The 20364-nt window shown below is 37.3% G+C and overlaps 1 protein-coding gene across 1 annotated transcript in view; it reads left to right on the top strand.

The window, feature by feature from the left end:
* Positions 1 to 20364, top strand: part of Tp63 (tumor protein p63) — a 203997-nt gene that overhangs the window by 64703 nt on the left and 118930 nt on the right. Inside the window, exons 3-4 of the mRNA XM_028783900.1 lie at positions 9784 to 9912; positions 10656 to 10788. Coding sequence (XP_028639733.1) covers positions 9784 to 9912; positions 10656 to 10788 — 262 coding nt within the window. The remainder of the gene's footprint in view (positions 1 to 9783; positions 9913 to 10655; positions 10789 to 20364) is intronic.

Raw genomic sequence — 20364 nt, 5'->3', positions numbered from 1 at the left:
CACCAGGGGATGCCCTCTAAAGAAGGACAGGGATTCCCATGATCCCCTTGTCAGCTGGAGTACACAGAGACAAAAAATGTGGTCCCTCACTCTCAAGGTTGGTGCCTAGATAGGAACTTGAGGCAGTCCACATAAGCAGCCTAAGATTGGTGGGAAGAGGTTGAAGACAGGACAGTGCTGTAACAGGCCTTAGGAACTCAATTACTACTTTTCTTCAAGTTCCTTCACAGAGGCTGGGAAGCGCGCGTGTGTTTACTGCGCATGCCCAGATTCCCCTCCTCAGGGGAAGGTTGGCCCACCTGCCAGCCTGATTTTTGTCTGATTCCCTCTGTATGGAAATCACCACAGCTGGGCAACAATGCTTCTCAACCATCCCACACCCTAGCACTGCGTGAGGAACGCCATTTCTAAATCAGACCCTTTACCCCGGATTCCACCCTTTGAACCACTGATGTACTTGGATCAGGGTGAGGTTCAGCCATCTGCCTTTTAAGCATCCCAAGTATTCTAAGATATTGCTCAGTTTGAGAAATCAGGGCTAAGGGAAGCATGAGAGATCCAACAGCAAAAAGGCAGTCAGAAAGGTCAGGTAGGAGAGGGTGCTAGGGATGAATTAGTGGTGGGGTGCCCTGTTGCTTAAGAGAGGGCAGAAGGCCCCCAGACACTGGTAAGCTCCACGGAGAGTGGTGTTCCCATTCAGATCAGGTAAGCTCACGGAAGGAGGCAGGTTAAATTAAACCTGCAGAGGTTAGAGTGAACTCCATGAAGACAAATCAATGCACTCAAGAGGCTGCAGGCACATGGGATGTTAGCTTCTCTCAGCAAGGAGGGATGACAACGTCAAATGACTCCAAAAGGAGTCTTTGAACTGACTGATTAAAATAGCAATGATATTAATAGGTGTGTGTGTGTGTGTGTGTGTGACTGTGAATATGAGTGTGTGAGTGTGTGTGTGTATATATGTGTGCATGATTGTGATTGTGAGTGTGTGTGTGACTGAATATGAGTGTGTGAGTGTGTGTGTGTATATATGTGTGTATGATTGTGATTGTGTGTGTGTGTGTATGTGTGTGTGTCTATATGTGTGTGTGTGACTGAATATGAGTGTGTGAGTGTATGTGTGTGTATATATGTATGATTGTGATTGTGAGTGTGTGTGTGTGTGTATGTGTGTGTATCTGCAAAAACCATTGGATTGTAGTTGATCTGATAGCACAGTAAAATGAATGTTAGAGTCTCCAGACCAAGGATCTTAGAATCCAACTTATGTCACCCACTCACTCCTTTCGACAGAGCCTTGCCCAAGACCCCAGTCAGTGACAGACTCCATCAGGGCATAAGGGTAGGCACAAATCTGACCTGTGTCCAAGCCTTTTGTTGGGCCGTGACTGGAAGAGTCAGCAGCATAGTGTGAGACTTGGGTCACAGGCTAGCTCACTCAGTTTGAATCTATTCCAATCACAATGCAGGTATCCTTATATGGAAGTTGCTTAGCTGTGCATGACATTATTTCTTCTACTTAAGGTAGGGATTAGAATAGTGAAATGTTATCATAGTGTGTTGAAAGAATCAAAGGAGTTTATGGCCAAAAGTATTTAGGAAATGCTTAGCATGCAGCTTCTACTATGCAATATTATAATTGTCACACTCTTGTTACTTTGTGTAGTGCTGAAATGGTATCTGAGTACTGGGGCTTAGCCCAATGGTAAAGCACTTGCTTATCCATGCTTAGGGTTCAGAGTTCAGTCCCCAGCGCTGCCAGAAACATTTGAAAAGTGCTGTCTGAATTAACAGGGCTGTGACACATTGCCTACTTCAGGATAGACATTTAGAGAAAATTTAATTTTTATCAAGGGAGTCAGAACTCTAGTCTAAAATTTTTCTGAATCCTCAAGCTATGAGCTTTTATACAATGTGACTAAGTCTTAGGAACTTGGGGAATTTTGAATCAGAGTAAATGATGTGTTAAATACCCATCTTGATGTCTGGAATGAACACCTGACAGGCACAAGAGATGAGTAACTTATTTTGCCACTTAGGCTCAGAATATCCATCGTGCTAATCAGAATCCTATGGAAGAAGGAAATGGAGTTGCCATTTTCTCTAAAGCTACTTGGCATTGTACCCTGGTAACAGGAACATGTGGGACTGGCTATTCTTCTTGGTATATAGGACTAACCAAATAAGACTAGGGAGATGGCTCAGAAGGTGACAGGTTTTATAAGTAGCATACAGAAAGACTAATAAATCCCCAGACCTCTCATGTCATGTGAAGGTAGCAGTCTGCATGTATATAATTCCAGCACCTAGATGGCAAGGATAGAGAATCTGGCTAGACTAGCTATATCTATGAAATTCAGGTTTATAGAGAGAAACTGTCTTAAAGCCAAATGTAGAGAACTATTGGGGAAGACCACCAGCATCAGACATGGGTCTCCATATGTATGTACACACATATATCCATACACTACACACATATGAACAGGTATACAGATATATGAATAGTACGCACACATACACACAAAATAAGAAAGAAGAATACAGAAAAAAAAAAACAGAGCAAGCTGTAGCTCTAGGACATATCAAAGTAACTACTCCTTTCAGCTATGTCATACTTCATACTTTACACTGACTCTCAATAAAGCAATTATATTATGAGTTTACAAGAGACTAACCCATTGAATTGACAATTGACTGAAGATTCTTTGGACATACTATCCCAACCAAACTTGGAGATATCTTTCACTGATTCCCTAAATGTTTATTAAGCCACTCACGTGCCAATCAAAAGTAATCATCGCAAACAGAGAAAAGCACACTGATCATTGTTCAACAGGATGATATAGAAGCATTGCCCTCTAAGGAAGGAAATATGTTCATGGCCTTACTTAGAGTAGCTTAGTGATTGTCAAAGAAGCTCATTTTATGCAATCCTAAGGATAAATTTATTCCTTTGGAACCTTTATGCTGGAGGGTACAGTAAAGAGACAATTCATCAAAAGGCTTCACAATGTTCTTTGGCCTCCTTAAAGATAAATATCAATAATTACTATCACTAATATCAACGGTGCTGATTATTATGATCATGGCAGAGTAACTCTAAGATTTTAAGGGTTTCTGAATTAAAAAATGTAAAAGGAATTCTGTGATCTCAAATGCTTCGGAGACCAACCAGAAGGCCATCTTATGGAAGATCTAGAGAGGTTGGTGAGAAACTATCAACCAATAATTTGATGAACTGAATGGATAGATAGAAGAAAGAAAGAAAGACAGACAGACAGACAGACAGATAGATAGATAGATAGATAGATAGAGGAAGTTAAGCTAAGAGTTTGATCAACTTTTACCTGAGAGTTGAAGAGATTCCCTGAGAATTTCAGTGATCAAAGTCTCTTGAGCAATAAAGATGTTGGCTGTATTTTTACTTTTGTGTACGTTTATAGATTCCCATTCCTCACCACCCTTTCTCCTACTCAGGATGCTCAGGCTTTTTGAATGCTCACAGGGCTGAGCTACATCCAGAGCCCATCTCCCTGCATTTGAAAGTCAACTCCTGCTGGTGATGTTACTGGATTCATAAACTTGACTTGCCTGTAATTCTAAGAATTTAGGGACCAAACTGGCAAAGTAAACTTATTTACCAAATAGCCAGACTAGAAGTAGAAAGGCTACTGATTCATTTCCAGATGCATTTCATTTTTTATGTTAGAAGACAAAACAAGACCAGAAAATACATATTTAATGGATTCTGCCTTGGGAAAAGGGGACCTGAGCTTATGATTCTCCCTGTGCTCTGTTACAGACAGGGGACTTTCGTTTTGTTTGTCCTTAAATACAAACTGAGAAAAAATAGAGTTAAAGTTCTTCTCCCAACCACTCTGAAAGGAAAAATTCTGATTTTGTTGGCAGTGGAATTCCCACCCACTCTGGGCCTGGCAGAGTTCTTTATCTCTAGGTCCATTTCTCTGAAGGGTTTTGACTGTTCTTATCTTTTCTTGATAGGCCAGCTTCAACTCAGATGCCTCTGTGCCTATTAAACATACTTTGCACATAGTCTGATAGATGGGAAAAGTTATATCTCTTCCACCAGGGCTTCTGTGTATGGTATTGAATGACAGTTACAATGGCATCAAGAGACTACAAGGGGGGGGTCACACAGTATAGAAATGTTATTCTCTTATCATTACTAGTTTTTAATGCCATTTCATATCCATCTTGCTGACATGCTTATTATAATAAAATACATTTAATAGTTATTTTAAAAACATTAAAATAATCTAAATATTAAAATTCCATGGTTCCAAACTTTTATGGGGAATGAAAACTAGATGTTATATATGTAATTTAGTAAGGCATGACTTTGAAGCAACACAATCTTGCATTAACTCCCAGCTTTATCATTTACTGCCTGAGTGAACTAGAATAACCTGCTTCTCCTCTCTGAGGCTAGAGGCCCTCTGCAGAACTGGAAAAGCAGGCCCCATACAGAGTGCACCTTAATCCACAGTAAGGCTCTGCTGCCAAGGAGCAGACAAGCAGAGCACAAACTGAAAGGAATGACCTGGGTTGGCTTTCCTGCCCCTCAGAAGGTCATTAATCCAGTGGAGGAATTAGAAATTTGTTCACAAAATACTGTGATAAAGGGTAAAAATAGAAAAAAATTAAAGTCTCTTTATTAATCACATCCATGAGAAAAACTTTTGAGAAAGCAATATGCTCCATCCATTTGGTAACCCCCCAGCCTGGCTTCTCACTTACTAGAGTGTCAGTAGATCGTTACCCATGAAACACTTCTCCAAGACTAGTATGTACATTATTTCAGAGGGATGGTACTACATTCACAGAGAATTTTATTTTTTAACTAAGCCATCCTACCATATTTTCTTTGAAAATGGCTTTCAGGTACATTGTTGGTAGATATTAAGATGATTAAGAAGAGATAGGTTTTCAATACATATTTTGGTGTGTTTAGTATTTTAGTGTAATTCTCTTTTCAACTTGTTTCATAATGATAAGTTCAAATAATAGCTGTGAAGTGATTAACCATTCCTTGGAAAGTCCCAGGGAATTTATCAACAGCCAACACTGCAGCACAGTGATGGATTTCAAGCAAGCTGATGCTGTGGGAACATCAATAGTGCCGCGAAATTATTGAGGAGAGATGGAGCTGACAGACTACACATCCTTCATAGCCAGGACTCGGGCAATAGCACATCCTTCAACCTTTGTCAGTTCCAGTGTGATCCTAGCAAGAGGGAAGGGTCCTGGAAATACTGCTCTTCTTCCCACCACAGTCACTGAGACCTGGTTAAGAGTACTTAGAGTCAACAAACCTAGTAGCAGCATTAAGTTTCCAGCTTCTTACTAACTCTTATCTTTTCTGGTTGCTGATTTAGGGCAAGTTTGTGTAGAATCAAGCAAATTTCTAGGTTTGAATATACACATCTATATGTTCTGAAGGGAAATACGGTGACTTTATTTTTGAAACAATTACCCAATATTTATATTGTTTGAGAGATGGTAAGTATGGTGGTGCTAGAAAGCCATAGGTGGCCCAGGGGTGGTTAAGACTTAGTGTCTTATGTACTTATTTATTTTTAAAGACTATGAGGAAAGAATCAAGTTAAAGCTGGCCTGCTTGTTGCTGTTATTTGGTGTGGTGTTTTAGTCTAGCCTTTCCAACCAGTAAATGAGCAGACTCAAGCTAGAAGTGATGTCTTCTACAGAAACAGGAAAACAAAAGCAGATGCCAACTCTCAACTGATATATAGCCTCTGGTGTTTTCCAGTAATTTCTACAAAGAAAAGTGTTCTTTAATGAGTTAATATAAAGGATAAAGGATAGTTTTTTAGAAAAAAAAAAAAGCTATTAAAAAAAAAACAGAAGAGTTTGGGTGTGACTGGTTTGACAAAGTCCTTTGAAGGGAGCCATTGTTACATGAGTAATTGATACTGAAATTTACCCATAGGCAAAGACTTGAACAGGGGCAAGGCTCACTTCACCCTTCCTGCCCTATGGTACTGGGTGACCTCAACATCCCCCTCCTCTATAGTGTCTTGCATGCTGATTTACAGAACAAGACTTAAGTTCTCAAGTTTACAAGGGAGAGATACTTGAACATGTCCTAATATAAACCTTGACCTCCTTCCCCTTCTTTCTCTTCCATCCGATCTCCTCACCACCTCTCTTTTTCCTCCACTACATCTGCCTTTCCCTCTTATTTCCTTCTCTTGCTTTGGAGGTCATATTTCACCAGGTCTATGTTTCTAAATTTTTGTCATTTTAGAGGTAAGAAATACACACAGTTTAAGATGAAGTTTATTTAGCAAAGTAAAGCAAAGGATAAGATACTCTAGATGGAGTGGCTAGAACCACACGTTGGAAGGGAGCAATATGTTTCTAATGATGCAGGTGCCAACCCACTGGTTCTGCATTGTATAATTTCAAAAAATGTCTATGAATATGTATGTATACATAACATAGAAATGTGTATGAATATGTATTATATAGGATACTAATAGGAAGTGACACCTCTCAAGTTATGGAGTGCTAGAGGACTGGATCTTGCTTTTTAAGTTTTTGTCTTTTTTTTTAAAATGATGTGTATGTGTGTTTGTGTGTGTGTGTGTATGTGCATGTCTGTCTGTATGTGTGTATGTGTCCCCATATCATGTATGTGCACAAACCCACAGAGCCCAGGAGAAGGCATCAAATCCACTGGAACTGTAGTTACAGGTAGTGTATACCACGAGACAAGAGTGTTGGAAGGCAAACTGGAGTCCCCTGGAAGAGCACCAAATGTTTGTAAACACTTAGCCATATATACAGCTCCATTTTAGGGTATTCATGTCCAGGTTCAATGAAAAGGTTCACAAGAGAATGGTAAGGGAATATAGAGTCAACCTATATTCCAAATGATACTATGATGTTTGAGGATTTTTATTTTGTTTCAATTTTTGTTTTCGTTCTTTTAAATTTAGATCCTTTATTAGTGTACATGTGTCGATGTTGGGGAAGTTCTCTTGGTATCTTAGTCTCTGATACAATTGGAAGACACTAACTCCAGCTTCAGGAATTTTTAGCAACAATGAAGTATTCTCAACATTGGAAGAAATGACTCTGAAGATAGATGTGTGGTTTTTCTTGGTTTCCTCACATCTGTCTTCTGACCTACCCAGTCTTACATATACAAGATTATACCTATGGAATTTTATATACAGCTTAGACTTTGAATTGTATAAATATTTTGTCCTCTTCCTGTTGTCTTATCTAGCCTGCTAACCACAATGTGCTAAATATCATTTTAAGTCCTTCCACTATATAATATTCAGATATCCAGACAGATCAGTACTCTCTCTCTCTCTCTCTCTCTCTCTCTCTCTCTCTCTCTCATATATATATATATATATATATATATATATATATATATGTAGATACACTATCCTAAACAGTGAAAAACATGTAGACTTGACATATGACACACATACACACTCACACATACACACACGAGAAAAGATTATGAATCTCATTGAAGTCAGTGTCCTAGCTGTGATAGTAGATGATAGTTTTTGTAAGATACATACTTCCATGATTCAAAACTGGGTAAAAGATACTTAAAATCTTTCTGTAATATCTATTGTAACTATTTATAAATCTATATTTATCTTGAGGTTAAAAAGTAGTTAATTTAAAATGGCTTATAAAGGAATTATTGAAATGGCTGGCTCATTGGTCCAGAGTCTGTACTGCAGAGTTTGTATCCCAGTAGCCATAACTGGAAGCTCACAACCACCTCTAAGTTCCTCTCCAAGAGATCCTATTCTCTGTTCTGCATTCTGCTAATACCTGTAGTCATGCACATATCCCTCACAGACACACATGAGTACACATGATAAAAAGTGAAAATTAAATCTTTAAAGAATAACTTACAAAAAAGTAGCTTTCCATGTAAGTCCTAGCGCCCGTGCTTCTTTGACACAGAATGCACGTTTCATACCTTCACTCACTGCATAGCTCCACATTCTAGATACAAAGAATAGATAGCCTTGACATAGTGCTTGCTGCGTCAGATCATTACACACACAGCAAGTCGTTGTCCACCTTAGCATTTCCTGTACAACTGCAACCCAAAGTAGAAGAGACAGACTACTGGTTGATCTCATTGCTATTCCACTTTCTTTGCACACTGGTCCTTCCTGCTCTGGCTAATTCTCCTGTCAGCCCCTTATCTCTTTCCTTGATCATGCAAAACTTACATCTCATGATTTTATAGAGATGTTTATACACATTCATTATAAATTTACTTTGTTTTATTCTCCACCATGACCTACCAGAGGAGTGAGACAGTCAAACTCACTTTTTATTTTTAATATTCATATGTTTCTTGGTGAAGAATACATATTTTATTCATTATCTTTGTATATTTAACCTGATCAAATGAATGTGTTGCTGAGGTATGTTGGTAATCATTTGTTAATAAACCCAGTGCTGTGCTCTCCTACCCTGTCAGTAGAATATAGACTAAACATTTGAAATGAAAAAGAGTGGGCTAGAGAGGTGGCTCAGTGGTTGAGAGTATTGACTATTCTTCCAGAGGTCCTGAGTTCAATTCCCAGCAACCACATGGTGGCTCACAACCATCTGTAATGGGATCTGATGCTCTCTTCTGGTGTGTCTTTTTTTCTTTTTAAAAAAGAAAAGAAGGAAAGAAAGAAAGAAAGAAAGGAAGGAAGGGAGGGAGGGAGGGAGGGAGGGAGGGAGGGAGGGAGGGAGGGAAGAAGGAAGGAAGGAAGGAAGGAAGGAAGGAAGGAAGGAAGGAAAGGGGAAAGAGAAGATCGTCCTTATACACTATTAATTTGACTCTTTCTTATAGTAATATCAATTATTTAAGAGCATAACTAATTTCATTCTGAGGTAAAATTAGCTTACTGATCATTATAGCAAATCACTACTCAGATTATCTAGGCAGATAATGTTTAGACTTGGAGAATATATCAACTGAGAAATATGGAATTTCACTCAAGATAAACAGAGATGGAAGTTGAATTTAAAAAAGAAAAAAAAGGTATGCTTGAGGACCTAGCAGCAAGATGAACAAATTGAGGTAACATTAATTGGCACAGTACCCAGGTGTTTGTTTATCCCATCGTTAACTGGAATTCTAACTCTAATTAAGCAACACCTCCACACACACTATGGTAAGAAACTAGTGATTAAACAAGAAAGCCATAGGTCCAGAAGTTGCATGTATTGTCCTGGAGTGCTATGCTGAAATTGGAGTTACATGAGAAGTTATTAATCTGAGGGTAAAATTTAAGTTCTCTGAAATCATCTCTGTATTTCAATGCTACTTCTTTCCTGCTGGAGGCAGAATGGGCAGAGAATCAGTTGAGGCACTTTATAAAATAGGTTTAATGATAGGTCGGAGTTGCCCTCAGACTTAATGAAGGGGTGTTTATTTTCTTTTTGAAATCTATGCTATGTTGGAAAGTGTGAGTACAGCATACAATAACAGTGCTATTAATTAAGAAAGATGAATTTGATTTAAAAAAAAAAGACTTGATTGTCTAGCAGTGGAAGTTCTGTCTTATTTCAGGGCAGAATTTAGCCCAAGAAGCTTTCTAAAGAAACATCAATTGTGAATCTAAGGGATTGTGCTATATATATCTGTATGACTTTATAGACTCATTGGTGTTTTCCAGATAGTTTCTGTTTTGGTGTAATTAGTCAGGGTCATGAATACAGAAACTATAATCTTAGCTTCATTTTTTTTGTCTTTTTAAGTTTCATAGAAACCCCAGCTCATTTCTCTTGGAAAGAAAGTTATTACCGATCTGCCATGTCACAAAGCACCCAGCCAAGTGAGTTCCTCAGCCCAGAGGTGTTCCAGCATATCTGGGATTTTCTGGAACAGTAAGTATCGAATAATCAAGAAATATACTGGAACTGTTTAAAAATAGGTAAACATAAATGGCTAAAATAGCATTTATTACAGAATATGTCTAGATAAGTTTTTAAAAACTTACATTTTTGAAGTTATTACCTTCAGTAGTATCTCTGCATTTAAAATAAAGTAGTTTTCTTTCTTTACAGTTTCCCAAACCAAAAGATCATCATCCCTGCAAAGTAATATTACTGTAGATATTCTAAATGCCCCCCATCAACAGTCTAAAAATTTTTTACCAGTGTCTAGTGTCTGTCACTCAATACCTATTCTCACTTGAAGTCTCTAAGAAGGTGAACCACCCCATTTCAGTAGTTGTTTTTACGTTTCTACAAGAAATGTTTATTGGTATTTTAATCAAAAACAGATTTTAGTCAGTTGACTTGACGATGGAAAAGAGAATCCTAGCATGTTTACTACACACAGCTGAGCTTGTAGAATCTGAACAAAGCACCCTCCCCTGTCTATACATGTTAGCCTGCAGGTCATGCAGCAGAGATCAAGGCTCCTACTTGAGAAATAGTATTTAGTTTGACTTTCCTCAGATTATACATATGGTAAATGATTGAGTTAACATTCAAACCTGGGGTTTCTGATTTTAAGCAAGGCCTTGACAACCTTGACGCAGAAAATATCTGTTGTTACTAGTTGGTTAAATGTGCTGTAGTTTCTTCCGATGGATAATCCACACCTTCCTCCTTTCTTGTGTTAGGCCTATATGCTCAGTACAGCCCATCGACTTGAACTTTGTGGATGAACCATCAGAAAATGGTGCAACAAACAAGATTGAGATTAGCATGGATTGTATCCGCATGCAAGACTCAGACCTCAGTGACCCCATGTGGGTGAGTGCGTTTCCTTTTCCTGTGTGGGTGAGGCTATCCACAAATCAAAGTAGATGATTCTGATTGGACAACATCATTGCAGAGGGAGCAAATGCAACCCACTGGGAAAGGATTAGCTAGGTTTTTGCAGATTCTGGCTCTTTCTTGGCTTTCTGCAGTGAGTAGTGACAGAAGGTGGAAATGGTTTCTTACCTTTTGTTGTTGTTGTTGTTGTTGTTTTCCCTGAGGGGTTCTTCATGTTAAGCCTAAATCAGTGAGGGTAATGTCACCAGGGTTTCCAGATTCAAGAAGCAGACACTGGACCTAATTCTATCCAGCTCCATTCCACTGTTGCATATGATCCATGTACATATTCAGGAAGTAAAGCACAAAGAAGCACATATGATACATAAGCTATATTTTCTGGGCTATTGACAGTGTTGCTCATGTTGTTAGGATGCTAGGGCTGTTACCTCTTTATTAAATGGTGAAACCATACTGGTGACTTCCACTTCTGCCTAGGTCAGGAGTATTACTGTTAATTTTGAAACAGATCCTATACTAAGAAAAAACACTCTGGTAATTCCAAGTAAAGGTGAATCTGCCTTACAAAAGTTGTGTGTTTTTGTACTCAAGAGCTTTTCTATTCTGACTCTTGGTTATGTAGGAATAGAAAAAGTTAGGAAGTTTAAAATCACAAGTCTTTAAATCCTCAGTCCCTGTCGCTATTGAAATTCACACTGATGTACTTGGTTTTCTAATGTTCCAGAATGTTCCGTTGTTTCCTTTTGTTGTTGAAAACATTGTCTTCCAAAATATAATTTCTAAGTTTTTCTTCCCTCTGTCCAATTCTTATCTGTTCCCTCACTGTCTGCTTTGCCCTGCTTTCCCTTGGAATTCTTTCTCTGTAACTAGCTCCACCCACTGGAATTAAATACCATCCCTCTGAAGCAACCACTGGGAAAACTTGTGTTATATTCTGTATTACACAACACTATACTTGTTTATTTCTCTGCCTTTTCAGGAATCAGGAGCTACATGTTTGTCATTTGAGTGCTGAAGAGCATATAGCAGGAGTTCAGAAACAATGTGGTGGGGTTTTGCCAGAGAGGAAAAAAAACATAACAAAACCAAAAATCCAAAACTAATAAAGCACTTGGAGTCTGGTATATTGGAACACCATGGGGAGGGGGGATGAATTTGATTAAATAGAGACATTTGCCTTTCTCTAGATCCCCTGTTTTTAACTGAAACTAATTTATAATTGTCATAAATTATATTTGAACATGAATTGTCAACTTCTATATTAGTTCCTTTCCAATACCTTCTTATCTTTATCTCTGTATACACATATTTGGATATGAGTGGCAGTTACATAGATAGGGTCAGATTATAGCAGGTCTCAGCAGCAGGTATGGCAAAACAGTGAGTTTGTGCAGGATGCCAATAATTATTGTTCTAGTCTATAAATTAGAAAGTAGAGACTCTAAGATACCGAGCCCCACGCAACTGCTGCCCAGCTGTGTGGGGCTTTCCACTGCTCAGTAGCAGACTTTCTTGGTTCCATTATAGGTTAATTGCTAAATACTTTCTAAAGTCTACACATAAATTACTTTCCCAATCAATATAGTATTTTAATAAGTTGGGAATTCAGCCAATTCTTTTCTCACTACACAAGAAATACAACTCTATAAAGAGCATGAGGAGGCATGTTAGATTCTTAAGGACAGAAATTGAGAAATTCATCCTATGGTTTTATGATTTTTGATATGGCGAAGAAAAAGAATCATGATGTTTTGGTCTGATTATTAATAAAGGAAATTAAAGTGTAGATGTTAGACTAGGTTGTATTAAGTTGTAGATTCTGTGTGTCTTTTAAATTAGAATGTATTTTCTAATTATAAAATTAGTTCTGAAAATTAGTTCTATTGGGATAGCGAATGAGAGTAAATGAAATGTCTCCAAAAAAATTGTATTTTAATCTATTTTTAGAGTGCCTTAATGGTCCTTGACTCTGTTGTTTGATATATTGCTGTATTTGGATCTGGGTAAGCATGTCTCTAATATTTTTGCAATATGGATTAAATATTAAGAGTTACACATTCTCCTCAGGGATGAATGCTGGTCAAATGAGCATTTTGCATTTATTTATTCTTTATCCTTCATGCTAAATTAGATTTTTCTTTAAGGAAACTGACCGGTAGTTACCTAAAATGCTCCATAGTTTTAAATCCTTTCTGACTCATCTCATAAACACATGAGAAGTTTTTAGATCTACATTAGTAAAAAATATCTAATATCTTAATATCTAAGATGTGTGTGTATGCATGTGTGTATATATGTATGTATGTGTATATATAGGTATGTGTGTATGTGTGTGTGTGTGTGTGTGTGTGTGTGTGTGTGTGTGTATTTGGTAAAGGTATAGGGCATAGCACCTGTCTTAGCACCTATTATAGTACTTTACATATATGATCCAGATTTACATAAAATTGTCATCATGTGTGTGAATCCAGACATACTTACTTTATGTCTTGTTTCTTATGATACAGATGAGGAAATCAATCATTCCTTGAGAAGACCATGAAATATATATAATTAAAGGCAAATAAGGATAAAATTGTTCTTAAATTACTGGGAAGTGTGTATACTCCTATAAAGCATTACAAAATAAGGATTGATTCAGACTGAGAAATTACAATAATATGTTACCGAAAAGGTAATTTGTCATTAGGCTTTGAAATTTGAATAAAATTGATTAAATGACAGGAAAAAAATGTAATCCACATTTGGGAAACCGATATCATCAATGCATAGCTTGAAGAATATCAGAAATTTGAAAAGATAAAGCTAAAATACAGAAAATATATATGAGAAAACATTGAACATTAAAAACTAGAGTGTTTAGGGCTAGAGAGATGACTCAGCTGTTAAAAGCATAGATTCTCTTCCAAAGGACTGGGATTCTGTTCCCAGCACAGACCCTGATTGAAATGGAAAGACTCCACTGTAGCAATTCCCAACCTGTGGATCACGACCCACTTGGGGGTGGGTCACATCAGATATTTACATTAAGATTCAAAGCACTAGCAAAGCTACAGTTATGAAGTAGCAATGAAACGGTTGTATGGTTGGGGTCATCACAACATGAAGAATGTGTGTTAAAGGGTTACAGCATTAGGAATGTTGAGAACCACCACACTATAGAATGATATTTCCTTTTACACATTTGGTAGAATTTACCAATAAAATCATCTAGGCCTTTTTGGAAACTAGAAATTAAATTCCTTCATAAGACTGTTGATATTATTTTATCTTGGGCACATCTGGACAAAATATAGTTTTTGAGAAAATGATAAATTGAATCATAGTTGCTGAGCTCATGCATATAGAATTGTTTGGAATATTTCCTTTATATTCTGTCAATATCAGAAAGATATATAATCATTTATTCATTTATTAAGTTGGAAACTTTCAGTACCAGAGACTTACTAATTTTGTTTAGCTTTCAGTAAACACCTTACATTTGACTTAAACTTTTTTTTCTAATGGTATTCTCTGACCAAACTGATTCTTTCTCATTTGCATTTCCACCTTTGGTGCATTTTGTTTTATCTTGCAACCCCTCCCCTCACATTTTTCCTGAACTTTCCTTTCTCTTCCTCCTCCATCTCTTCCTCTCTTTGTCTTCCTCCTCATTTCTCTCATTTCTTTGTCTTTTTCCTCCTCTTCCTCCTCCACCCTGCTTCTTTTTTCTTTCTTACTAACGGCCATCACTTTATCAAAGCTTTAATGTCTAAGCACACTCAGTAGATATTTGTATTATTGAGTTGATTATTTCCTTTGTTTTCTTTCTGGAGATTTTAGCTTGACAACAATAAATTTCCCAGTAGATACTGCTTTAGCTGCATCCAAGAGACACTGATGTGATTCATGTGTTTCTCAGTTACTTTTTAGCTTTAAATATGTTTACACCTTTTGGGGACTTCAAATTTGATCCACTAGTGTTTAAATTATAGCACTGAAACACAAGACGGTGTGCTCTGCTTTTGTTATGTAGAAAGTTCTCTAGTAGCAACTAGATCCAGTTGGTTCTTGGAACTCTAGAGTCCCACATCCTTTCTGTTCTTCTGTCTCCCGTTTTGGCTACAGTGTATAGGCATTTCCAAGCAATAATTATGGATCTTTCTTGTAGGGAAAATTACAGGCCACAGCTGTGGAGTCCCAGTGGGACCCACATGTGGGAAGTGGTCAAAGGTTCCAGAGGCCGGGGGCTTTGGCAGCAGACCCCAATGACACGAGGAAGTCCTTGGTTTCAAAAGGTTTATTGTCATGGCAGATGGTGGATAGATCTGGAAGTACGGCCCATAAAACTCAGGGCAGTCCCGAGTTATATAGGGAGGGAGAAAGGGGGAGGATCTGAGGAGGATGGGGGGGATTTGCTTCGCCCTCTGGCCTTCATTAGTATGTAAACCCCTAGAGCATGAGGCCTCTAGTCACACCCTCTACCTGTGAACTTTGGCAGGGGCTGTAATGGCTGGTGTACTTGACTGAGTTTTAAGGAGACTAGACTGCTTTTCAGGACCCTGGGTTCTTGGGGTGCACCAAACTCCTACTGATTTTCACGCAGAGTCTTGGGGTTCTAGGCAACTGCCCAACCATGACCCAGAATACCCTTACGCAGTCCCACACTTTCTGTCTTTGAAGTATTCAAGTGTTTTCTACATATGTGTTAGATATATGATATCTATAATTAATAATATTCACGGTGACTTCACCCTTTCTATAATTCCATAATCCTTCTATTACTTTCTGCTAGTGTACTTTGTCAGCCTACTTTGTCTTGAGAAATAATTCAGCGAACTGAAATTTCTAGTTATTTGATGTTTGCCTGAGGAATCTTTCCTTCATTGTTTTACACTTATATCCTTGTATTTGAAATGAATTTCTCTTAATAATATATAATTGGATTTCTTACACGCATTATGATAGTCTTCACCCTTTGTGCTATGCACACCATTTATATATAATGGAAGGTGTGTGCTCTCTGACTGTGGTTGTCTTCTCTTTGTTCAGTCCATCATTCCCATTCCATTTATTTGGCCTTTTGAGAATACTTGACCTCTTTTATTTTACTGTTTTATTTTAATTAACCTATTTTGTCTTTAGTTGTCTTTGTAAAGTTTAGTGGTATCTCTAACAATCTCAGTTTTACCAAGATTCCTCTGTCATTTACCCAGGAGTAACATAGAAGAGAATGTCAAGTGGAATATGGAAACTCTTAGCCTCTTTGGACTGTAGGCACACATCAGCAGACACTGAATGTTACAGCAGAACCTGGCATAGATTTCACTTTCAACTGTCTAAGCAGTGAACTAAAAAATTATGAGCTAATTTTGAGTATAATTCTTAACAGCTCTGATGCTCTTTCTTAAGGGAAAACTATAGTTCTCACTCTGCATTGTTAATAAAACGATGGAACTCCAGTCACTGTCAGTTACCAGAATAGTGTTCTCGAGGTAAACAGAACCTATGCTTTTAAGCAGAACAGTAAGACAGCCTAAACTCTCATTCAGATTCTTGAATCTATCAGAATTTATACCTTACACTTTAGTTTCTACCTGTCCCCTTTGCCTTAGCTTGCAGGTGCACATGCACACATGAATGCATTCACATAGAACTACACTTACATTATAATATTAGAAAAATCAAGTCAGTACAACTTTTGATATATATAAGTTGTTTTAAGTCTTCCTCTGCCAAATTTTATGATTTAAGTATATATTAAGTATATACCCTCTGGGGGGAAAAACATTTTGAAGTTGCTTACAGAAATTACTCTGAGTAACTTAAGTTAGACCAAGGAGTTAGTAACTTACACACATGCCCTTTCCTGGCTTCAAAAAGTTCTGATGGGCTAGGCAAGAAGTAGTCATTTGTAATTTGCTATGTACTTTTTTCTCTAGGTTCCTAAGATGTTCATTATCCTCTTACTAAGTTTTGCACCAATGGGTAGAACTTGCTACAAGGAAGGTATCATTCATTTTCTTCTTTTCACTTTCTCGGCTTCCAGAAGACCTCTACAGTCCTTCTTGTATCTTCCCAACTCTCATCCTCTGATCCTTACTTCTTTCCTATATGACACTTGTCTGGTCATTTAGGAAACTGATTCAATCAGTGTACATAGATTGGTTAAAAGCTTTTGAAAATGTACAGTGAATACATTGCTATGAAGTTCTCCATGATTTATTTATCTTTTGTTGATAAATTATATCATGGGATTTTTAATGAAAACAACTACTGTTGAATTTGTCTTCACAACTGTGAAGAGACTCCAGTAACATGTATCCATCCATAAACAAGCCTTTCCTCATTTGTATAGAAAAGTCTAATGATGAATGTCTTTACCCAGGAGAATTGTGATTTGCTTCATTCAGAGTTCCTTATGTATATAAATATAGGGTCAATCACTTGCTATTTTTGTGAGCACTTGTCTACTTTGCATAGAAGCTCTTTAAATATAGCAAATAGATTGTGCTTTATAAATAATGGTAATAATTTTATCTAATTCTAAAATTATAACCTTAAGAACTTTATATACTATCAAATGCATATATGGCCTAAGTCATTATAACACATATGAACATCACAATTTTTTCCACTCTTCTTTTTAGATAAAAACCACGTTTTTGAGTCATGTCATAATTAATTTTTTCCTTTTGTTGAAAATATTTTTCTAATATAATACATTCTGACTAGTCTTCCCTCCTACTTCTCCAGTTCATCCTCTCCCCTACATCCTCTTCCATCCAGATCCATCCCTTTCTGTATCTGATTAGAAAACAAATGAGCTTCTAAAAGATAGTTATAAGTTGTTTTTAAGAAAAGAATAGCCAAAGATAACACATAAGAATTGAACAAAACAAGCAGATTGGAGGAAAGCCAAAAGAAGGCACAGAAACCTATTCATTTGCACACTCAGAAACCTCATAAAAACATTAAATGGGAACTCATAATATTAAGGCAAAGGACTTATAAGGTAAAAAGAAAGAATAAAAATATAAATAAAATTATATTAAAATAAAGAATAAGAAAATAAAATTTTACAAAATAGAAAGTGAACAACTGACATGACACAAGACAAGCTACATCCAACAGTGCCGTTGAGTTCATTTCTCCTTGGCATTTGTTGCTGGATAAGAAGCCTGTCCTCTAGTTTGTTACTCCAGTGAGACTTCCTAGGAGGAAACTCAATTTTCATTTGCAAGTGGTTATAATTTGGAGATAGCTTTGGGTGTTAGGTTAGATATAGAAGCATGTGTGTCACATCTTCTGTTGACCCCAGGGCCCCATCTAGTACAGACTCTTACAGGCCCTGCACTTGCACACATATTTGCACTTCAATATGTGTGTCAGTCCTGTTGATTGAGAGGGCCTTGTGTTCCTAATAACCTCTATCTCCTCTGGATCTTATACCCTCTCTGCTGCTTCTACTGTGGGGTTCCCTGAGCCCTGAAAGAAAAGGTTTGATGGAGACATCCCATTTAGCATTCAGGGCTGTGTATTTCAAGGTCTCTCATTCTCTGCTTATCCAGCTATAGATCTCTGTTTTTCTTTCCATCTGCTACAGGAAGAGGCTTCTCTGATGATGCTGAGCAAGGCACTGATCTATGAGAGTAGTATAATGTCATTAGGAGTCATTGTATTGCTACTTCAATTCTATTCCATTGATCAAGATGTCTGTTTTTATGCCAATACTATACTGGTTTTATTACTGTAGCTTTGCAGTACAACTTGAAATCAGGACAAGTGCTATTTCCAGCAGTTCTTTTGTTGTTCAGGACTGTTTTAGCTATCTTAGTTTTGTTTGTTTGTTTGTTTGTTTGTTTGTTTCCATAAGAAGCTGCAAATAGTTATTTTAAGATCTATGAAGAATGTGTTAGAGCTTAGTGGTAATTGCATCGAATTTGTAGATTGCTTTTGTTAGGATGGCCATTTTTACCATATTAATCCTACTGACCCATGAGTATGAGTGACCTTTCTATCTTCCGATATTATACTCAATTTCATTCTTTAATGTCTGAAAGGCTTTATTATGTGATTCTTTCACTAGCTTGGTTAGAGTTTCCACAAGATATTTTATAATATTTGGGGCTGTTTTGAAAGGTGATATTTCTCTTACCTTTTTTCCCTGTCTGCATTTGTGTACAGTAGGGCTACTGACTTGGGTGAGTTCATTTTATATCCATCTCCTTTGGTGAGTCTCTCAGCTGAAGCAGTTTCCTGGTGAACATTTTAGGTTCATTTATATACATTATCATAGCATCTCCAAAACAAAAACATACTTTGACTTCTTCTTTTCCAGTTTATATCCACTTCAGCTGACTTACTGCTCTGGCTAACATTTCAAGTACTGTATGGAAGAGTGGACAACCTTGTTTTGTTCCTGATTCTAATAGAATGTTTTCAAGTTTCTCTCCATTTAAGTTGATGTTAGCTATGGGCTACCTGTAAGCTATCTTTGTTTAAGGTATGTCCCTTGTACCCTTCATCTCTACATGGCCTCTATCATGATGACTTGTTGGATTTTCTCAAAGGCCTTTTCTGCATCGAAGATGATTGTGTGGTTTTTGTCTTTCAGTTTGTTTATTTGGTGTATTGAACTTATTGATTTATGTATATGGAATCATCCCTATATTTCTAGGATGAAGTCTATTTGAGCATGGTGGATGATTTTTTATATGTCTTGGATTCAGCTTGTAAGGATTTTTGTTTTATTTTATTTTTTACTTATTCACTTTACATACCACTCACTCTCCCCTCCTGACACCCTCTCCCTAAATCCTTCCCTCATGCCCCCTCCCCTTCTCCTCTGAGTGGATGGGGACCCTTTAGGTATCCCCCACCTCGGCACTTCATCACTGTTACAAGTATTTTATTGAGTATGTTTCTATCTATGCTAAAGAAAATTGTTTATAAAGAAAATTGTCCTATAATTCTTTTTCTTTGTTGAGTCTTTATGGGGCCTGAGTATCAGTGTAACTGTGTCAGAAAAAAAAAAGTGTATCATAGTCACTTGTCCTTCAGTTGTTTTTCTTTTTTGGTTTGAAGTAATTGAGTAGTATTGACTATAACTCTTCTTTGAAAGACTGATAAACTTTTGTGCTAAAAGTATATGGCCTTGGCCTTGGTGTTTGGTTACATTGTTGTTTTTGTTGGTTGGTTGGTTGGTTGGTTGGTTGGTTGGTTGGTTTTGGTGCTGAGACTCTTACACTAGAGGTCATATGTTTCTTAAAATTGCTTATCTGTTTGATTTAACTTTACTAAGTAGTATGTATTCAGAAAATTATCTGTTTCTTTTAGATTTTCCACTTTGTTGACTACAGATTTTTAAAATATGTCCTTATCATTCTCTAGATTTTCTCAGTGTCTATTACACCCCCTTCTTTTCATTTCTAATTTTGTTATTTTGGATATTCTCTCTCTCCCTCTCCCTCTCCCTCTCCCTCTCCCTCTCCCTCTCCCTCTCCCTCTCCCTCTCCCTCTCCCTCTCCCTCTCCCTCTCCCTCTCCCTCTCCCTCCCTCCCTCCCTCCCTC

Source organism: Grammomys surdaster, unplaced genomic scaffold (assembly GCF_004785775.1).
Source record: "Grammomys surdaster isolate TR1022 unplaced genomic scaffold, NIH_TR_1.0 1166, whole genome shotgun sequence".
Lineage (NCBI taxonomy): Eukaryota > Metazoa > Chordata > Mammalia > Rodentia > Muridae > Grammomys > Grammomys surdaster.
This window is presented reverse-complemented; position numbering and strand designations above follow the sequence as displayed.